The sequence below is a fragment of the Haliotis rubra genome, unplaced genomic scaffold, assembly GCF_003918875.1.
Source record: "Haliotis rubra isolate DU_JTF1 unplaced genomic scaffold, ASM391887v1 Scf626, whole genome shotgun sequence".
NCBI lineage: Eukaryota > Metazoa > Mollusca > Gastropoda > Lepetellida > Haliotidae > Haliotis > Haliotis rubra.
The window spans coordinates 142,677-162,228 of record NW_025767331.1 but is presented as its reverse complement, the minus strand read 5'-3'; the positions used below and the strand labels follow the sequence as shown (position 1 = coordinate 162,228).

At 42.0% G+C, this 19,552-nt stretch overlaps 1 protein-coding gene across 1 annotated transcript; it reads right to left on the bottom strand.

Moving 5' to 3' along the window:
- Positions 1–8,541: 8,541 nt before the first annotated feature.
- LOC124256377 lies at positions 8,542–18,685 on the bottom strand. Its single transcript, XM_046690379.1, has 6 exons — positions 18,535–18,685; positions 14,993–15,132; positions 11,902–11,958; positions 11,109–11,248; positions 10,297–10,441; positions 8,542–8,979 (listed from the first exon to the last, which is right to left on the bottom strand). Exons 1-6 carry the CDS (start codon positions 18,596–18,598, stop codon positions 8,815–8,817), a joined length of 711 nt encoding a protein of 236 aa, XP_046546335.1. The 5' UTR covers positions 18,599–18,685; the 3' UTR covers positions 8,542–8,814.
- Positions 18,686–19,552: the final 867 nt, after the last annotated feature.

Here is a 19,552-nt window from a genome sequence, read left to right as displayed (position 1 = left end):
CTCTTTGCTGTCGAAAGACGTTTATTATATCAGTATGTAAGGGAGGTAATGGCACAGTAAGAAAATGATTTCAGACAATAAACAGGAAATGAGTTGAAACCACGGTTGTAGATATTGTTTTAAGCATGATTGTGTTGATGAAATATTTTGGTGAATATATACTGAATCAAAAAAGAAACTTCACAAAATGTAATTTGAAAAATAATGAATAATTTTTCTCTGATGATACATCTATGTATCCGAAATGGGATCCCTATCTTTCGACTCTAGAGAAACGTTAGCAAAACCCACTCAAACCCATCCATTCGTCGTGCAAATGACGTTAGTGCCAAATCAGGTTTTGCACGTGCAGTCGATCACGTGATCTTCGCATCGAAGTTTTCTTCATATGCACATGTTTGCATTGGCCTTAAGAATTGAAAAAACACTTTTAAACCACAGTTCTAAAGGTACTTGAAATGCCACGATTGTCAAATGTGCAACGTGAACGTGCCGTTGGCATGTTGCAAGCGGGAAGATCAGTTATTGATGTCGCAAGAGCAATGGGATGCAGCCGTCGTACTGTGTATGACTTGCGAGGTCGTCTACAACAAACTGGCACCACTTCTGATCTCCCAAGGTCGGGTCGTCCACGTGTGACGTCACGAGCAGAAGACCGTCAAATCGTCCTACGTCACCTACGTTACAGATTTCTGCCAGCTACACGAACCAGGGCTGAGATGTTTAGAGGTCGACTGTCCTCACAGACCATTCGAAATCGGTTGCGGGCTGCCATTCTCGACGTCCATATCGTGGGCCAATATTGACGCCGTTTCATCAACGTCAACGTCTGCTGTGGGCCCAACGTCACCTCCGATGGACCCAGAGAGACTGGAATCGAGTCGTCTTTAGCGATGAATCCAGGTTTAGCCTCAGATTTGCGGACGGCAGGCATAGAGTCTGGAGACGACGTCGTGAACGGTATGCCCAATGTTGTGTACAGGAAGTCGACAGATTCGGGGGCGGAAGTTGCATGGTGTGGGGTGCTTTCTGTGGGAACAACCGTTCCCGACTTCTGGTCATCCGTGGAAACCTCACAGCTGCTGCTTACCGCGACCAGGTGCTCACCCCTGAACTCGTTCCTTTCATGGGGGCTCATGGCCCAGGTCTACAGTTCCAGCATGATAATGCTCGGTCGCATACCTCGATGTTGACACGAAATTTCCTTCAAAACGCTGGAATCAACGTCATGGACAGGCCATCGAGATCCCCTGACCTTAATCCAATAGAGCACGTTTGGGATGCACTTGGGAGAAGGCTTCGTGGTCTTAGGAACCAACCTCAGAATTTGCAGGAACTTGGCGCTGCCTTGCAAGAGCAATGGCGCAGAATCCCCAACCACGTGTTCACAAGCATCAGGCAGTCGATGAGGAGACAGTTTGGCAGTGGGGAATGCGCGGGGCGGCCATACACGATATTGAACTGAGAAATTTCGCATTTGTATTCTTGTGACTTGACATTCTGTATACCCCTGTTTTGGAACGGCGGTGTAGCCTAATGGAACTGATTATGGCACTGTCAGTGTATCGAGTACATCACACAGATCTCAGCAATGAAATAATAACAATTTAACAATCTTACCATCTCTTGTTCTTTTATAGTGCCCTGAAGAAAGAATGTGAAGTTTCTTTTTTGACTCAGTATATTTCATTGTCAATATACTTTGAGGAACAAATAGTTTAGCGCCGTTCTGAAGGTTCCTTGTCACTCTGGTCAGCACGAAATGCAACCAGCAGGTGGGTGGCTGGGAAATCTATGGGATCCCGTGGGGCATCGTCGCGTTGTCGCCCTCACAAACACGCAAGACCTCTCAAAATTAACCAAATCGTGGCAGTGCGACAATGTGTAACCATTCCACGCACCTTGTCTCATAGGCGCTCTCTGTTATAAAAGTCAGAAATTGTATTTAAACCGACATTGGACAATGTCCATAGAGACCGTCGTGTATTTTTAACCTAAATTGAGCTAAAACGTGTCCAAAGATAAAAACTCTTTTAAAAAAAAGAAACGGACCGGCCAAAATTTAGGAAATGTATTAAACGTACTTAAGTGTACATAATACTATAAATGTCGATTAAGATTGAACACAGATGAAGGAAATTCGACACACGGATGACCATTTGCATTGTTGTCATTGTCAGCATTAATTCAGTTCACTCACTGAACATGCGTCGACACAAGGGGCGTTCCTGGTGCCACCACCCGATGCAGCCGATGCAGCCGTTGCTGTTTTCAACACAACAACGCTCGACCCCACACAGCTCGTGTAACGATCTCGCTAATGCAAATGTCAATGTCCTTCCCCGGTTTTCCAAATCGGCTGATCTGAATCCGATCGAGCATATATGGGACGAACTTGATCGACGCGTCCGCAAACGTCACCGTCGTCCTCAGACACTTACAGAACTTGCCAACGCGTTGCAGGAGGAATGCCGAAGATTCCCCAAACACAAATCCAACAATTGTGCAATCCCTTCCAAGGTACGGTGTTATGGAGGACTTGTTGATCTTTAGAATGTGACAATGCTCAGTCATTGCCTTTCCAACAATACTGGCTCCCTTATCTGAGTGAAACCTTTTGGGCGAACCAGTGGACCACTAAATTGTTAAAGAATAACTCTGATGTGGTTGTTGCTGAAGTGTTCGCCAGATACGCCTGTGCATATCGAGTAAAGTCGTCTGTAATCACAAGAACATATTTCTGACCACCTGGAGAAAGTTCCAATGTAAAACAATCCATACAAACCAGTCAAAGCGAGTGTGATGTGGTGATGCTAACCGGAGGTGCACGAACTGAGATGGCGGACTTGCGTTTTCGTTTTATGAATCTGCCACGGGATTCTATGTGAACCTTAATAGCCTATTTCATACCGGACAAGTAAAATCTTCCGAGGACAAAACTGCCCTGTCTCTTCCTGGATGTCAAACATTTTCACGAAGACACCTAAATTCTGCAGCTCGACACCTGTGAAGGGAGAACAAGTGGCTCCTGTTCGGTTCCATCTTAGTTGACAACACAGTAAAAAACATTCTTCTTCAACAATTGTCATGTCCTTCTGCCTGGCTTGATGCGGTCCTCCAATCCCTCTATGACGGTTGGCAACGGCTTCTGGTTTGTGCATGGTTCCAGTCTTTGGTATTCATGTTATACTGCTCAATCTTGATTTCCTTCTCTTTTCTCACACACCCGTGGGTCAGAAACCCATGTGAGAAAACTGGTATCACACTATTTGTGAGATCGATTTCTAATCCCGTGATTGGCTACTCTATGGTGATGACCTAGGGTAAGGTTATGACCGACTACTTTCCAGATTAAAATTAATTGATAAGTTACTCGAACAGAAACCTGTTACTCGTGCCAAAAAAACCTTTACACCTACCTGTTATTTTCGCGATTGCAACATAAACAGGTATTTATACAATGAAACACAATTAGAATAAATATAACACGAATCTATTTTCTAATTCCTTTTATTAAAACTTTTGATTTCCAGTCATGAAATCTCCACTTAGTATAGTTGAGCTTTATCGGAATGTATACCCTGGAGATTGTATACTATACTAGTGGAAATTTATCGTAACGTATACCCTGGAGATTATCGAGGATGGTCCGTTGTGAGGTGAGGTGAGGTGAAATTGGGTTTATCGTCGTCCTTGAGAATATTTCGCTCATATGACGACTAACATGCGTGTGTATGTGTATGTGCGGCTGCTTGTTCTATCCCAGACTTCAGCTGGTTTTATAGTGCTAGCCCACTGAGATACCATGCCGCAGTGAAGCATGAATACCCCACTCAGACACATTATACTGACTCCGAGCCTACCAGTCCTTGTTGTACCCATTAATGCCGAGCGCCAAGCAGGGACCAACAAGTACCATATTTTAACATCTGTTGGTATGACGCGGCCGGGGATCGAACCCGCGACCTTCCGCTCCCCGGGCGGATGCTCTAACCACTACACCACGGAGGCGGTTCTGGTCCGTTGTGAGATCGGAGGGGTGCGCAACCCCCGTTTTGTCCTGAAAGTTTATTAAATGACCATTGAAACTCTCGTGAAATTGAAGTGTGCCACTCCACACCCGACCCTTTGTCAAGAGTGCGCGCGCACGCACGCACGTAACACACACACACACACACACACACACACACACACACACACACACACACACACACACACACACACACACACACACACACACACACACACACACACACACACACACACACACACACACACACACTTTTCTCAAAAAGCTGTATCCGCCCCTGGAACATGTGCAGGAACGGTTGATCTACACATAAGTCATTGCTCAAGATATTCCGACGACGCATGATAATGCAAAGTTTATGTCTTGATAACATATACAGGATGTAATCAAGTCATTTCATACTGACAACTCCGTAAATTCCGTTACATTCCAAGTGGTAGTGTCTGGCTCGGGAAAACGAGAAGGCTGTGACGAAGAAGAGTAGTCCGCCATTGATAGTGAACGTAACCTCAGCAATGTCACATTCAAGCACACTGGGTGCACCTAATTACACACACTCAATAGTTTTGGCTCCGGTCAATGGGAGCACATTGAACGTACACTGGTACACAAGTACAGATCCCCAATGTGCAGAGATATCCAAAACAATCTTCCGATGACGACAACCACCAAACGATGACGTCACACGCTCAAGTATTTCATGCTTGCAAGAATTAAAATTGTCCACATTTACATGGTAACATCATCGTTTTAGAGTGTTTAATTAATTTTCTGTGATCTTATCTACTTTGCATTATCACTACTGGCTTGATGACGCGAAGAGGTGGCAGTTACGTTTTTGTGGACTGACTGACTGACTGACTGACTTACGCCGCTTTTAGCAATATTCCAGCAATATCACGGCGGGGGACACCAGAAATGGGCTTCACAAATTGTGCCCATGTGCTTTTTTGTGGAGGGTCACCATGGCGATGAGTAGTGATTAGGAAGCCAAGTGACGTTACTCATTCATAAACGTTGTGTTGTGTATTATTGTGCCGCTACGATGAGAAAATATGAAATTTGAAACTATTCGACCATAAAAAGGTGCGATTGCATGATGTGTAAGAAACAGATTACTGTACTCGTGTCTGCCAGATACCATTTATCTTACAACGAGTTGTTTCAAAATGTACTCACTCCTACAATTCCTTGTGGCAGTAGCCTATGTGTAGGGGTGTTGACAACTAATAATAGTATCCCTATCCACTGGTCCCCTCTGATGATCCAATAATAGTATCCCTATCCATTGGTAAGATGATCCAATGGTCCCCTGATGATCCATCCAATACTAATATCCCTATCCACTGGTCCCCTCTGATGATCCAATACTAGTATCCCTATCCACTGGTCCCTCTCTGATGATCCAATAATAGTATCCCTATCCACTGGTCCCTCTGATGATCCAATAATAGTTTCCCTATCCACTGGTCCCTCTGATGATCCAATAATAGTATCCCTATCCACTGGTCCCTCTGATGATCCAATAATAGTATCCCTATCCATTGGTCCCTCTGATGATCCAATAATCCCTCTGAGTCCAATAATAGTTTCCTATCCACTGGTCCCTCTGATGATCCAATAATAGTTTCCCTATCCACTGGTCCCTCTGATGATCCAATAATAGTATCCCTATCCATTGGTCCCCTCTGATGATCCAATAATAGTATCCCTATCCATTGGTCCCCTCTGATGATCCAATAATAGTATTCCTATCCATTGGTCCCTCTGATGTCCAATAATAGTGGTCCCCCTATCCACTGGTCCCTCTGATGATCCAATAATAGTTTCCCTATCCATTGGTCCCCTCTGATGATCCAATAATAGTATCCCTATCCATTGGTCCCCTCTGATGATCCAATAATAGTTTCCCTATCCACTGGCCCCTCTGATGATCCAATACTAGTTTCCCTATCCACTGGTCCCCTCTGATGACATCACAACCAGAACCTAAATGGCCAGGGTACCCACATGCAGGTGTCTTACCTGAGGTTGTCTGTCCTGGTACGTTTACCTAAAGGCCGAGACTGCAGCAAGCTAGGTGCTGCTACGGAGATACAGCTGTACCCTGTTGGACATACCTGTTCTCCCCTCCATGTAGCATTTTGTCCACACCCTGTCTCTTTCTCTTCATTAACCACTCTGAGTTGCCTGTCCTCGTAGCTCTCTAGAATGGGCTGTAAACATGACTGACCCTGGTATACGTGAACAGATATTATCTGCGTCTGTTGTTTTTTAATCTTTGAGATTTCTGCTTTCATATCCTTCATCACGCCCTTTAAATCCCAAAGGTGTCGATATCGGCAGTCTCAGCAGTCGAGTCCATCTTCAGAGTAACTGACTTGGGTTTGGTCTTAAGTGCATTTTGTTTCCCAGGGCACTTTCTTAAGTCATCAAAATTAGATATGGTATCATATTTGTATCGAGATAGACTCTAAAGATACCAGTGTAAATCATCCCACAGTCGTGAACACAGCATCTCATCCTGTTCCGGGGCGGTGGGGTAGCCTAGTGGTTAAAGTGTTGGCTCGTCACGCCGAAGACCCGGGTTCGAATCCCCACATGGGTACAATGTGTGAAGCCCATTTCAGGTGTCCCCCGCCGTGATGTTGCTGAAATAATGCTAAAAGCGGCGTAAAACTAAACTCAGTCAGTCAGTCAGTCATCCTGTTCCTCTCATTAGATGTGCTTCAGTTCAGTTACTTGGAACATCGGCCTCTCCAACCTACAACTCCAGGTTGCCACATCCTCATCAGCCCCCAGAATTTTGCGATACTTGTGTTTAGACCTAATTCCATAGAAACTAAGGCTGCTAAGAAAAGAAGTCTTCTTTAAAGGATTTCCGAATGGCTTGCAATACTACCTCTGGGCTGCTTGGCTTACTCACCAGGCGGCAATCCACCTTATATCTCCAAAGGTCATACTCTGTATCTTTAATTCCATTTACCATTTTAACTTGACCAAACCTGTGTACACGTAACTGACCTTTTGAAAACATGGATATGTGTTTAACAATGATTGCAGATATAAATTAGGATTGTATACGCTCGCCATCAGAATCACACGGGGATATAACCTAGATTGAGAGTATTACCTTCTCGGTTTAACTTTTATCAGGGTGTAATGTTCATGTGTATAACTTTCATGTTTGTTTTGGGGCTTTATAGAGTAAACGGTGATTATGTGCTGTGAGTGAAATATGTTTTTACGGGACTGTAAACCATTTCTGTTGGTATTTGCTGCTCGAGTTCCGATTTACAGCACACGTGGTGGCGCTTGTTTTGATTTATTAACCTCTCAAAGTATCTACTTAAATATACGAGCTGTTTAAAAATGATAAAAACACGATTCAAGCGCAAAGGTAAACAAGCATTCCGAAAGACGGTGTTAAAAGGTAGGAGCTACGATCAGCGCCCAGGCGACAGAGTGGAACACGGGACAAGGGCATACAGCATCAAACACTGCTCTGTGATTATCATCGGGATCCCCGTCAAGTTACTGCTCTGTGATTATCATCGGGGTCCCCTCAACCCCCATGCCTGACCTACCTACACCACAAGTAAACCCTCGATTCACCCTCCGTTAGCCTGTACACATTTACTATCAATACTGTATCTTGATACTATGGAAGACTTTCGCGTAAGTGACACAGCGAATAGGGCATCACAGTGATTCACCCAGCTCCATTGAAAGACGTTCGGAGTAAACCAGACAACCAGAGTTTGACACGAATGAAGATGAAAATTCGAGTTTAATAAAATAACATCGCTGGCTTACAAGCAACCAAAGTCTCTTCAAACAGTAGGAACTGCAGATCAAATATCCAACTGAACAAAACACAATTACAAATGGTGAGATAGTAAATACTCTCTGGTGTTTATCAGCAAACAGAAGTTGAGCAACATATTGTCGTCGTTTTACCCACTACAGTGGACGTCGTCACGACCGCTTGACACATCATACTGACATTTGTTCTAACTCCAAACCTAAAAATTGTTCTGTAATACACATCATCCATCCACTTCATCCATCACGACATCTTTTAACGTGTCCATTAAAAGGCTGAAGTGGATAGATGAAGTATATTAGAGAACAAATGGTAGGTGTAGAGAACAAATGGTAGGTTTAGAGAACAAATGGTAGGTTCAGAGAACACATCTTAGGTTTGGAGAAGTGTCTTCCAGTTTATTACTTAACAGAATTTAATATTTTAAATGCACGTCAGAAAACACATTTAAGACGTCATCCTTACATGAAAGGAAGAATATATTATCTTGATTTAGTTTGTGTGTTATTAGTTGAACGTGAGAGGTATGGCTAGTAAGTATTTAGCTAAGCGCACGTAATATATATTTCTACATGGCTTCCAAAGCTGGTTCCGGTTGGTTCCGGAGGCAACTCGTCTCTGAGCAGTCGTTCAAATATACGCCGTTCTAGCAATACACTTCTCCCGGAAGGCTACAGACGCTTATTTCTGGTGTGCTCCGCTGTGATATTTGCTGGAATATAGCTCAAAGCGGCGTTAAGGCTCACTTGTCATCGTATGAATGATCCGTTAGACTGAGCAGAGAAGTAAATGAATTTGTCTGAGGAAAATCTGTTGCGGGTAATTTGAGATCGCGAGAACCAGGTGAAGAAACCCAGGGTATCGTGTAGGTTTGCCGACATGCAAGCTCTTGGGACATATATCATTCTCAAGCATAAGTTGTAGTGCGGAAGAATCACATGCTCCTTCTGCAGGTGCTCTAGATGATGTTGGCGACCAGACTGGCCTTGTCGTGCATCTCATGGGGTTGGTACTCCACCTGGAGGGGAGTGTACCCTGTTGGCGTCGTCCGTATCATCCTCGGCATCACACCGACGACAGTGGCGGTTGTGTTGGGGGACCTATGGATGATGATGCCCACAGGCTGTGAAGGAAGTATTGAGTCAGTTTTAGTTTTAACGCCACATTTATCAGGTACAGCACAACATGAAGTGATTTAGGTCTTGGACCTTTATGATTCTAATAAAATTGGTGTTGACAAACTTAGAAGCAATCAGGGCGAAAAGAAAGTCGAACCTAAAACATAGCTGTGGAATGCAACAGTGCAGAGCGAATTTGGGAGTCAGTGTTACCAACCTTACTGAGATGACATGTGTCATGTGTTACTGGGATGACATGTGTCATGTGTTACTGAGATGACATGTGTCATGTGTTACTGAGATGTCATGTGTTACTGAGATGACATGTGTCATGTGTTACTGAGATGACATGTGTCATGTGTTACTGGGATAACATGTGTCATGTGTTACTGGGATGACATGTGTCATGTGTTACTGAGATGACATGTGTCATGTGTTACTGAGATGTCATGTGTTACTGAGATGACATGTGTCATGTGTTACTGAGATGACATGTGTCATGTGTTACTGGGATAACATGTGTCATGTGTTACTGGGATGACATGTGTCATGTGTTACTGAGATGACATGTGTCATGTGTTACTGAGATGACGTGTCATGTGTTACTGAGATGACGTGTCATGTGTTACTGAGATGACATGTCATGTGTTACTGGAATGACATGTGTCATGTGTTACTGGGATGACAATTGTCATGTGTTACTGGGATTACACCCTGGTGTTTGATGCTAACAATCAGCTTCCGATATTAAGCGCTACCCAAAGGTGAGTGAGTGAGTGAGTTTAGTTTTACGCCGCACTCAGCAATATTCAAGCTATATGGCGGCGGTCTGTAAATAATCGAGTCTGGACCAGACAATCCAGTTATCAACAGCATGAGCATCGGTCTGCGCAATTGGGAACCGATGACATGTGTCAACCAAACCAGCGAGCCTGACCACCCGATCCCGTTAGTCGCCTCTTACGACAAGTACACAAAGGTTGGTATGTTGTAACAGTCACAGTTAGCAATATACCCGCTGTATGACAGCGACCTGTCGGTAGTAGGTCTGGAGCTTATAATTCCTGTGGTTGATATAATGATCAACGATCCTGTGGGTGTGATGACACACAACCCACTACGTTCTACAACCTCACCGGCCGTTACGTCGCAGCATACGACGTATTAGCACAGGGTGCCAATTACACAACTATTGGGCTGTCTAACGCCTCTTAGACGGTATTGAGTTATACCACAGCGCATCATCGGATGGAGGTGACGCAGGCTATAGATGTTCACAGTTACTGGTGATGTTGCATGGATGTTGTTATGAAGCCGCTTACCTCGCGTCTGCAGCCGAGGATGCCGGAGAGAACAGTGCCGACAAGGGAGAGAACCCATGCTACGATAAAGACGAGAGCGAGCACGATAGTCATGGCGTAGATGCTGTGCAAGTCGTCACAGGTCATTGGTACTGGCTCCGAATTCCTGTTTTATCCCATGGAAGATTTTATTATTTGGTGGCAGTATTTCATATTTAAAATTGCTCGTGTTTTTTGTAGTCGTTCGTGATATCATTCAGATATCAGCGTTACAGCAATCACTAATACTATTATTCGGAATGCTATAATAACAATGTACAGATAGACCAATTGCAATATCCAGCGTACACGGGATAAACCACAGGCAAATTGTAGCGCAAATAGGGCTGCCCAACAAAGAGAAAATGACCAGTCTTCCCATATGCGAATGGGAACCCGTAAGACTGGTCATATTCCTTTGTTGCGGAAACCTATTTGCGCTACAATTTGCCTGTGGATAAACAAACAGGTAGAATCACTTCATGTGTTTGGTGTCGTTAGTGGCTTATTAATTATTAAATACATGCATATTTAGATAAGCGATATATGTCTTTGGTTATTTTTTAAAGCATAACAACATCATAAGAAGCACAAGAACGATATTCATCCCATACACATACTGGGCAGTTTCTACTTTCATCATTTCTCAACAGTCGTAGCCCATTTAAACTTTAATGAAACTTATCAAAGTTTTAGTTCTGAATCATGCATAAAGACACTTTTCTTGCTCCAACAAACGCATATATTTTCTATAGCGGTTACATAACAACCAATAAGTCACAAATGAGACCTACGGGCACTGGCATTTGGTTCCCATGGAGGCGCACTGTCTGGTGTTCATGGTAACGAGGCCAGGAATGGCAATGAGTCCAACCAGGAAGAAGATCCCCATGACGACAAGGGAGATAATGCTGAACACCATGTGAGTGATGTACTGGAGACAATAGAACACCATGTGAGTGATGTACTGGAGACAATAGAACACCATGTGAGTGATGTACTGGAGACAATAGAACACCATGTCAGTGATGTACTGGAGACAATAGAACACTATGTGAGTGATGTACTGGAGACAATAGAACACTATGTGAGTGATGTACTGGAGACAAAAGAACACTATGTGAGTGATGTACTGGAGACAACAGAACAACATGTCAGTGATGTACTGGAGACAATAGAACAACATGTCAGTGATGTGATGGATGTAATGGAAGATATAGAGCACTAGAGCATATACTGAGCAGTGTGAACAGATAAAGAACCGTCAATTGTGTTCACTGTTCAGGGGTCATTGATCCGTGTATGTTTTATTGACTTGTCACAGCGATCGTTGATTCTGGCTTCCGTCGATATACCATTATGACATCGTGTAATGTCAACAACAGAAGATTTCACTTTTCCGCAATTTGAAGTTAAGATCTTAATTCATCAGTGACCTTTTTGTAGACACATATAAAGGATATATGACAAAATATAACGCCATAGAAGAGTGTGACATTATGGTCAGGTAGCTGTATCGCCCAATATTGCAAAATATAACGCCATAGAAGAAAGCAATGTTAGGGAAGACTCGAGTCGTCAACTTACCACTCCTTTTTGTTTGACGAAGGCGGAGATGAAACCAATCAGGCCAGGGAGCACGTACTGAAACAGCAGAAAACCGTGAAGTGAGACGTCATCCACGTTATAGGAACACTTCATCAACCTTCAGACTTACGTGAAACGTCAACCTTCATGGAAACGTCAATCTACCGTAAAACGTCAAAATTTTAATCTAGGAAACTTCAAACGTCCGTGAAACGTCAACTTTCCTTGAAACGTCAACTTTCTTTGAAACGTCAGTCTGCCGTGAAACGCCCTCTTTCCTTGAAACGTCAACTTTCTTTGAAACGTCAGTCTGCCGTGAAACGCCCTCTTTCCTTGAAACGTCAAACTTCCTTGAATCGTCAATCTTCCGTGAAACGTCAGCCTTCCTTGAAACGTCAATCTACCTTAAGGGCAATCTTCTTGGAAACGCCAACCATTCTTGAACGTCGAAACGTTATTTGAACATCAACGTCATCCTACGGTGAAACGTCATCGGTTCGTGGTCATGAATGTCGAATTACTGTTGAATATATTTAAATATCAACGTCCATGTCCCAAGTTTGTACAAGAAGCATCAGACGGGTGGAGTTGAAATAAGAACTGGGTGTGACAAGCCCAAAAATCAATTTCACTACGAAATTGATTCAGAAGTGTTTTCAACAGAGGACCAGGAACAGACTGCACCAATGACGTACACACTGTGTTCACAGACGAAGGTTTCTAACACAAGGTTTTGCCTCCGATTCGCAGATGTCAGAGAACGCTGTACTCGACGTTGTGGCGAGCGGTATGTCAAGACAATTTGTTCGGTATGGCGACAGTGTTATGATGTGGGACGTAATGATTTAGTTATTGTGAATGGCTATTTGACTGTTACTAGTTACGGTGTCATCCCATTAGGCATACGTCCCACTAGTCATATGGGTTAAAACAACAAATGGTATGGTTGACTGCACAAACAACTACCTTTGTAATACCTTTGGAAATATATAGTGGAATGATCCAAGAAAGAAAAATACAGCGTCACATCAGTGAACTTTAATAATCTGTCTTCATCATGGTATACATACATAATCTGATCTTAAGCATAGTAGACTGACATAACCTGTACATTTAAACAGCATCATTAACACATTATTTTATATTTAAATAACTTCAATAACTTAAATTGACAGTTTCGCAATTAATGGTCAGTTGGGTAGAGGTAGCCAACAACATCCAGAAATTGAACTGAGTTATTCTGGTCTGCAATCGGGGAGTGATATGCTCGAGTCTATAACATTGAACTTTTATGCACTAGTTTATGCTTGTTTACGAGATTGAGTAAACTCAAACTCAGTAAAGTTTAACATTGATTGAATGTTTTGATTATCAACGGTTGTGGTGTATTATGTTCATATAACTTCAATGTCATTTACTTTAATAGCATTCGTTTATATGTTTTCATTATCAAAGACTGTGACATTCTCAGTGTTAGAGATTAAACTAACCTCAAGCTCTCTAATTAGCGGGCTAGTCCATTTTGCGCAAAGGGTATATGGCTGTTGTTGTTTTAACTAATCCCTCATTTGCTGTATGACTAGTGGGCGTATGACTAATGGGACATGACCCTTGTTACTGGCCACTCGGTGTGACCTCTGTTCCGTAATGGTGTGTATATAAAAATATTCACCATCATCATCATATTTGTCACAATATTCTAGCATAAAGAACTTATTCCAATGCGAAACACATGTCCATAACTTGATAATCGAAACTTAGTAAGATCGATGTGTAAATTTCGTATATCTCTCCATGATTTTAGAGTTCATCAACAACGTAAAAGCAAAGTCAATGATAATTCTGATATAGAATCTATTTGTTTACACTGGGATATGAATGTTGTGGAAAATGAATACCATGTTTTCTATATTTGTAATATATATTTTCTTGTCCGTAACGAATAGTTCTTGTCCATCAAAAAATATTGTGAAACTACATTAACATAACAACAAATATTCAACACACCTGATGTAAATATACTACGTGTAACATCTATATATTCCGCACACCTGATGTAAATATACTACGTGTAACATCTATATATTCAACACACCTGATGTAAATATACTACGTTTAACATCTATATATTCAACACACCTGATGTAAATATACTACGTGTAACATCTATATATTCAACACACCTGATGTAAATATACTACGTTTAACATCTATATATTCAACAACACACCTGATGTAAATATACTACGTTTAACATCTATATATTCAACACACCTGATGTAAATATACTACCTGTAACATCTATATATTCAACACACCTGATGTAAATATACTACGTTTAACATCTATATATTCAACACACCTGATGTAAATATACTACGTTTAACATCTATATATTCAACACACCTGATGTAAATATACTACGTTTAACATCTATATATTCAACACACCTGATGTAAATAAACTACGTGTAACATCTATATATTCAACACACCTGATGTAAATATACTACGTTTAACATCTATATATTCAACACACCTGATGTAAATAAACTACGTGTAACGTGTAACATCGATATATTTGCTAAAAATGTTTAGCTTAAGATCTTCTTAATATAATTTTGGTCATGTGGACAACGACTGTATACCTTACAATACAATTGTACTATGGGCCATATGGCCTAAAATACGGAATAAACTTGACTTGACTTGAATGGTGTGTATATGGTGACGTGACAACCTTCTGTGAGCACTGGCAGTTAACTGGAATTCGAATAGATATACGTTCTGCTAATTTCAGTTTATCCAGGGTACAGATGCACAAAACGTTCGTAGCGTTACGACATATCGTAACTGTATATTTTATCGTAGGCTTAGGAATGTCGTGGGGCCACGAACGCTTTGTGGATGGCAACCCAGAACTGTATGACGTCGACACAGATACTGATTTAGGGCACCTAGAGTGTTTGTCTGAACCTGAAATCCCCTAATACAACATTCCAGTCTTAAGCCTAATACAACAAACACGTGGGCCCAGAACCCAGTTTTATAACTACATGTCAGCAAACGAAATGAAATTATTAATCACTTACAAACAGGCCAAGGGTCCATATCGACGATGTCGCAAACCCAAATACCCTGCGATGATGGTTGATGGTGTAAGCGGTGTTGCTGAAGTCGTTTCTCGTGAACTTTCGAAGAAATGCACTCAACACAATGCTGACGATAACACCTGGGGACAATACATGGGTACAACAAATGATGCTTGATAATGGATATCACCGACAATACTACCGGAAATACAGACATCAAATATCCTAGAAATCTAGACAGTTTTATTTAAATAGCCGAATTTCTCTCACTGTTCTAAATAGACAACTGTCAGAATGAACAGACCAATGACAAACAGGCTCGTTGTCAATCAGGCATACTGAACAAAAGTTATGTTTATTCTTCCAATCTCTTAAGATGCAATTGTTTTCATTTGCATGTAGCAGAACATCACAATTCTTGAGATGTCCCTTTCCCTTATCTGTACGAGTGAGTGAGCGAGTTTAGTTTTACGCCGCTTTTAGCAATATTCCAGCAATATCACGACGGGGGACACCAGAAATGGGCTTCACATATCTGTACCCATGTGGGGGTTATCTGTAAGAAGACTCGTTATGCACGAAAAAGACATCAGATTGCTCGTATGGCTTCAGGTGCTTCAGTCAAAGAATTCTTCCGGAATAAGTTAGATTTTACACACGTCTTGTATCTAAACGTATACCCAAGATACAGTTAATCACATCTCATGGACGTCTCTAGGCCAGACCAGAGTTTGTCTCTGGTTTCTGATGCAATTATTTACAAGCAGCCGTCATTTATCCAGAAATTAAAACAATTAAAACAAGAGCACTCGGGATGTTTCGTCATATCATCAAACAGACATCCATCTCGGTCACAGATATGATTTCCGTATCCCCTTACAACATGACACTTAAATGTATGTAATATACTTCCGCAATTGTTGGTCATGATGTCATGAAAGTGTCCTGTCACATGTATACTAGTAGTATTTATAGCTCAAAGTCAGCTCACGTGTTAGTGTACATGGGTCCATTGTGTGAAGCACATTTCTGGTGTCCTCCAGCCGAGATATTGCTGAATATTGCTAAAAGCGGCGTAAAACTAATCTAAACTCACCCTTTCATTCGTTAGTGTACGAAGGATATATGCGTCAGTGAGTGTTGTTTAATGGCCAATTTGAAGTTAAAACGACATTCCTATTACCTGATATGGGTATGAGGTTGCATCATGTATCATCCATTATCCAACATATACATGAGCCTTCGCAAGGCCAACAACTGACCATTGGGATACACGGATAAAATCACCCAGGTCATAGATCTGGTCAGGCACCTGGTCCGTTGATGTGACAATGTACCATAATAAGTTAAACATTTCATTAATCCATACCCACCACAGCGATGATTAACTCATTGATTATACAATGTCTTCATTAAACTGGTCTTGCATAACTTGCCCTTCAAATAGGTTTCTAGAACAGGGTCTCCTTTCACACAGCACTAAGGTGATCGTAAGTCACTAAGGTGACCTTAGTGCAATGTTAAAGAATGGGAGTTAACGTTAACCTTGGTAAAGGTTGCTTCGTGAAAGGAGCCCCAGATATGAATAAATATTTGCCACCTTAATCATGGACAAACGCAATGAGCTAGCAGTCATTTCTTCTACTTCCCATTCTTTTCAATTCATGAATTTCAGAAAATAACACAAGTTATCTTAATCTAGACGGACATTGGCAATGTTTTTAACGGCTCATCTGATAAATATGTAAAAGTGCACAAGATACACCATTTAATATCTACATGTACAATCGTCGACTTCCTCTCGTTCAGTCATCTACTATCTAATAGTTTCTCTACCTGAATTGGGGGCGGTGGGGTAGCCTAATGGTTAAAGCGTTGGCTCGTCACGCCGAAGACCCGGGTTCGAATCCCCACATGGGCACAATGTGTGAAGCCCATTTGTGGTGTCCCCCGTCGTGATGTTGCTGGAATATTGCTAAAAGCGGCGTAAAACTAAACTCAGTCAGTCAGGCAGTCTACCTGGATTGCAATAGCACGCTAATGTACGAGCATAGGTGTTTCACAGCACTGGTCATTATCGCGGTCACTGAAGCTTCTTTACTGAATGAAACGAGATCTTAGATACCGATTATCTGGGGAATTCTACTTTGTAAAGATAGAGAGAGTATTACACGTGTGTTTTCACCTTTTTTTCTATTCCTATCATAATTCTGGTCAAAACATATTATCTGTATGACGGCTACAGCGAGGACTATGTGGTCAGGATCGATGGTTGATGGGTTGATCGCTCTTCATCATGTCAATCACGTGATGGTCTGATCCAGAATCGATTCTTTACAGACAGGGTTAACGTTGGATAAATGTAGAACATGGCAATAAGCAACAGACAAATCCAGGGAACATATGGCACGTTTGGCCTTTTTTGAACAGTAATCAATTTGTCGATAATGGAAGATTATGTAATACGATAATATTCAAACCATAAAAATAGCGACAAGAACATATCCAATATCATAAGAAATTTCTGATGAAAGTAGAATTTCATTATGTTTTCAGACTAAGAAATATTATGCAGCAGTGAGGAGTTGGATTGTCCTGGCCCAGGCTTGTAAGGCTCATCATCAGCTCACGGGCGGTGGGGTAGCCTAGTGGTAAAAGCGTTCGCTCGTCACGCCCAAGACCTGGGTTCGATTCCCCACATGGGTACAATGTGTGAAGCCCATTTCTGGTGACCCCCGCCGTGATATTGCTGGAATATTGCTACAAGCGGTGTAAAACCAAACTCACTCACTCACTCACTCATCATCAGTTCAGGGACCCTTCACCCACCCCTCCCCCAACCTACAGCAGGACAGACAGCAAATGGGGCGTCTTCCAGAAAGCGCTGCTTTGTCAAACCGACCAAGAACTCTTATTACTATGATTATTTCATTATTATTGTAGTTGTTGTTGTTGTTTTATGATGAATATATTATGGATGAAAACCAAAACGAACGATCAACATCCTGTTTTAACACGGAAATTAACTATTCAACAAGGAAGTTAATGTTCTCGCTACTTTGTTAAAATGGATTACTTACTTCGAGTCACAATAACCTATGCTGGCAGAGACGATTGACGATATCACAGAGAGGCAGGGTCACTTTACAACACAGAGCAGTGTGGAGAGTTATAAACTATTCATTGATAACTGTTCTCTTCATACCATACGTTTTAAATCATTGAAACCTGTGGCATAAGTGCACTTCTACCTTAAAACAAGTAAATACAGTACGTTAAAGTATACTTGAAGACTTCATTAACAATTCTTTTCGTACTCTGGGTCCCAACCACTGTTCGTGGGGACTCTGGCCACTGTCCGGCTTCGTGGGGACTCTGGGTTGGGAGACCACTGTCCGGCTTCGTGGGGACTCTGGGTTGGGAGACCACTGTCCGGCTTCGTGGGGACTCTGGGTTGGGAGACCACTAGCATGTGCTGACGAGGAAGTTTTTTTCCAATAAAGAATGCCTATGTATATGTTTTACTGGATGTTCATACTCACCAAGAACCAAGACAGTAACAGATATTACTCCGTTGGCAACGTTTTGTCCGTGTCTGGTCGCCATGTTAGAATACTGTGATGTGTGAGCGGCGCTCCGGACAGTTTGGCGAACTGATCTGACAGGGAAGTTGAATCCGGAATGATCTGCTTATGAAAGGTTATAGCACTTCGTTACTGTTCGCTCCTTTCCGTAACCATGTATATATTTCCTCATAAGCCAATCGTCAGCTCTCGCTAATTTCCGTAGCTAACAAAAACAAACTTCGAACGACTTTCGACCTCTTCCCAAACTAAGGAGTATTACCTTAATGAGGATGACGTCATTTCTGCCGTAAGTATTGTTACACGATATGAAATACTCGTTCAACACTAACCAGACGTCGTGTTTCCATGGTACTGACTGGCATTTTGAGTCGCCTGCAAGTTCGGACTCTCAAAACTCAGAATACCTTTTAAAGTAGATAGCTGCTTTTGAGTGGACATGTATATCATTGGTGATATCAATGTTCCGAAAAGCGTCCTTGGCAACTGGTATTTTGCAGAATATCCTCCGGAAATGTTTTTACTCTATGGAATATGGATTCTTTAATATCGATTACAATTTTATCATTCCTTATTGAGACCTTGAAACTCCCGGAACTATTTTCGAAAATGTTCGCACCACATTCTCGTGATTTTGTATCGGGTGTGACCTCCACGGCCCTGTATTGACAAGGACGTAGAAAGCTGAAACTTCTATCAATTTCCGGACTGGGTATATATTCATCATGTTTGCTTCATATGAGTCAGCAAGGAGAGACATATTAAATCTTTGTAAGGAAAATCTGGGTTCATATAAAGTGGAATATGTATTACGTTACTGAGTAAGTGAGTGAGTTTAGTTTTACGCTGCTTTTAACAATATTCCAGCAATATCACGGCGGGGGACACCAGAAATGTGCTTCACACATTTTACCCATGTGGTGAATCGAACCCGGGTCATCGGCCAGACGAACGAACGCATTAACCACTAGGCTAC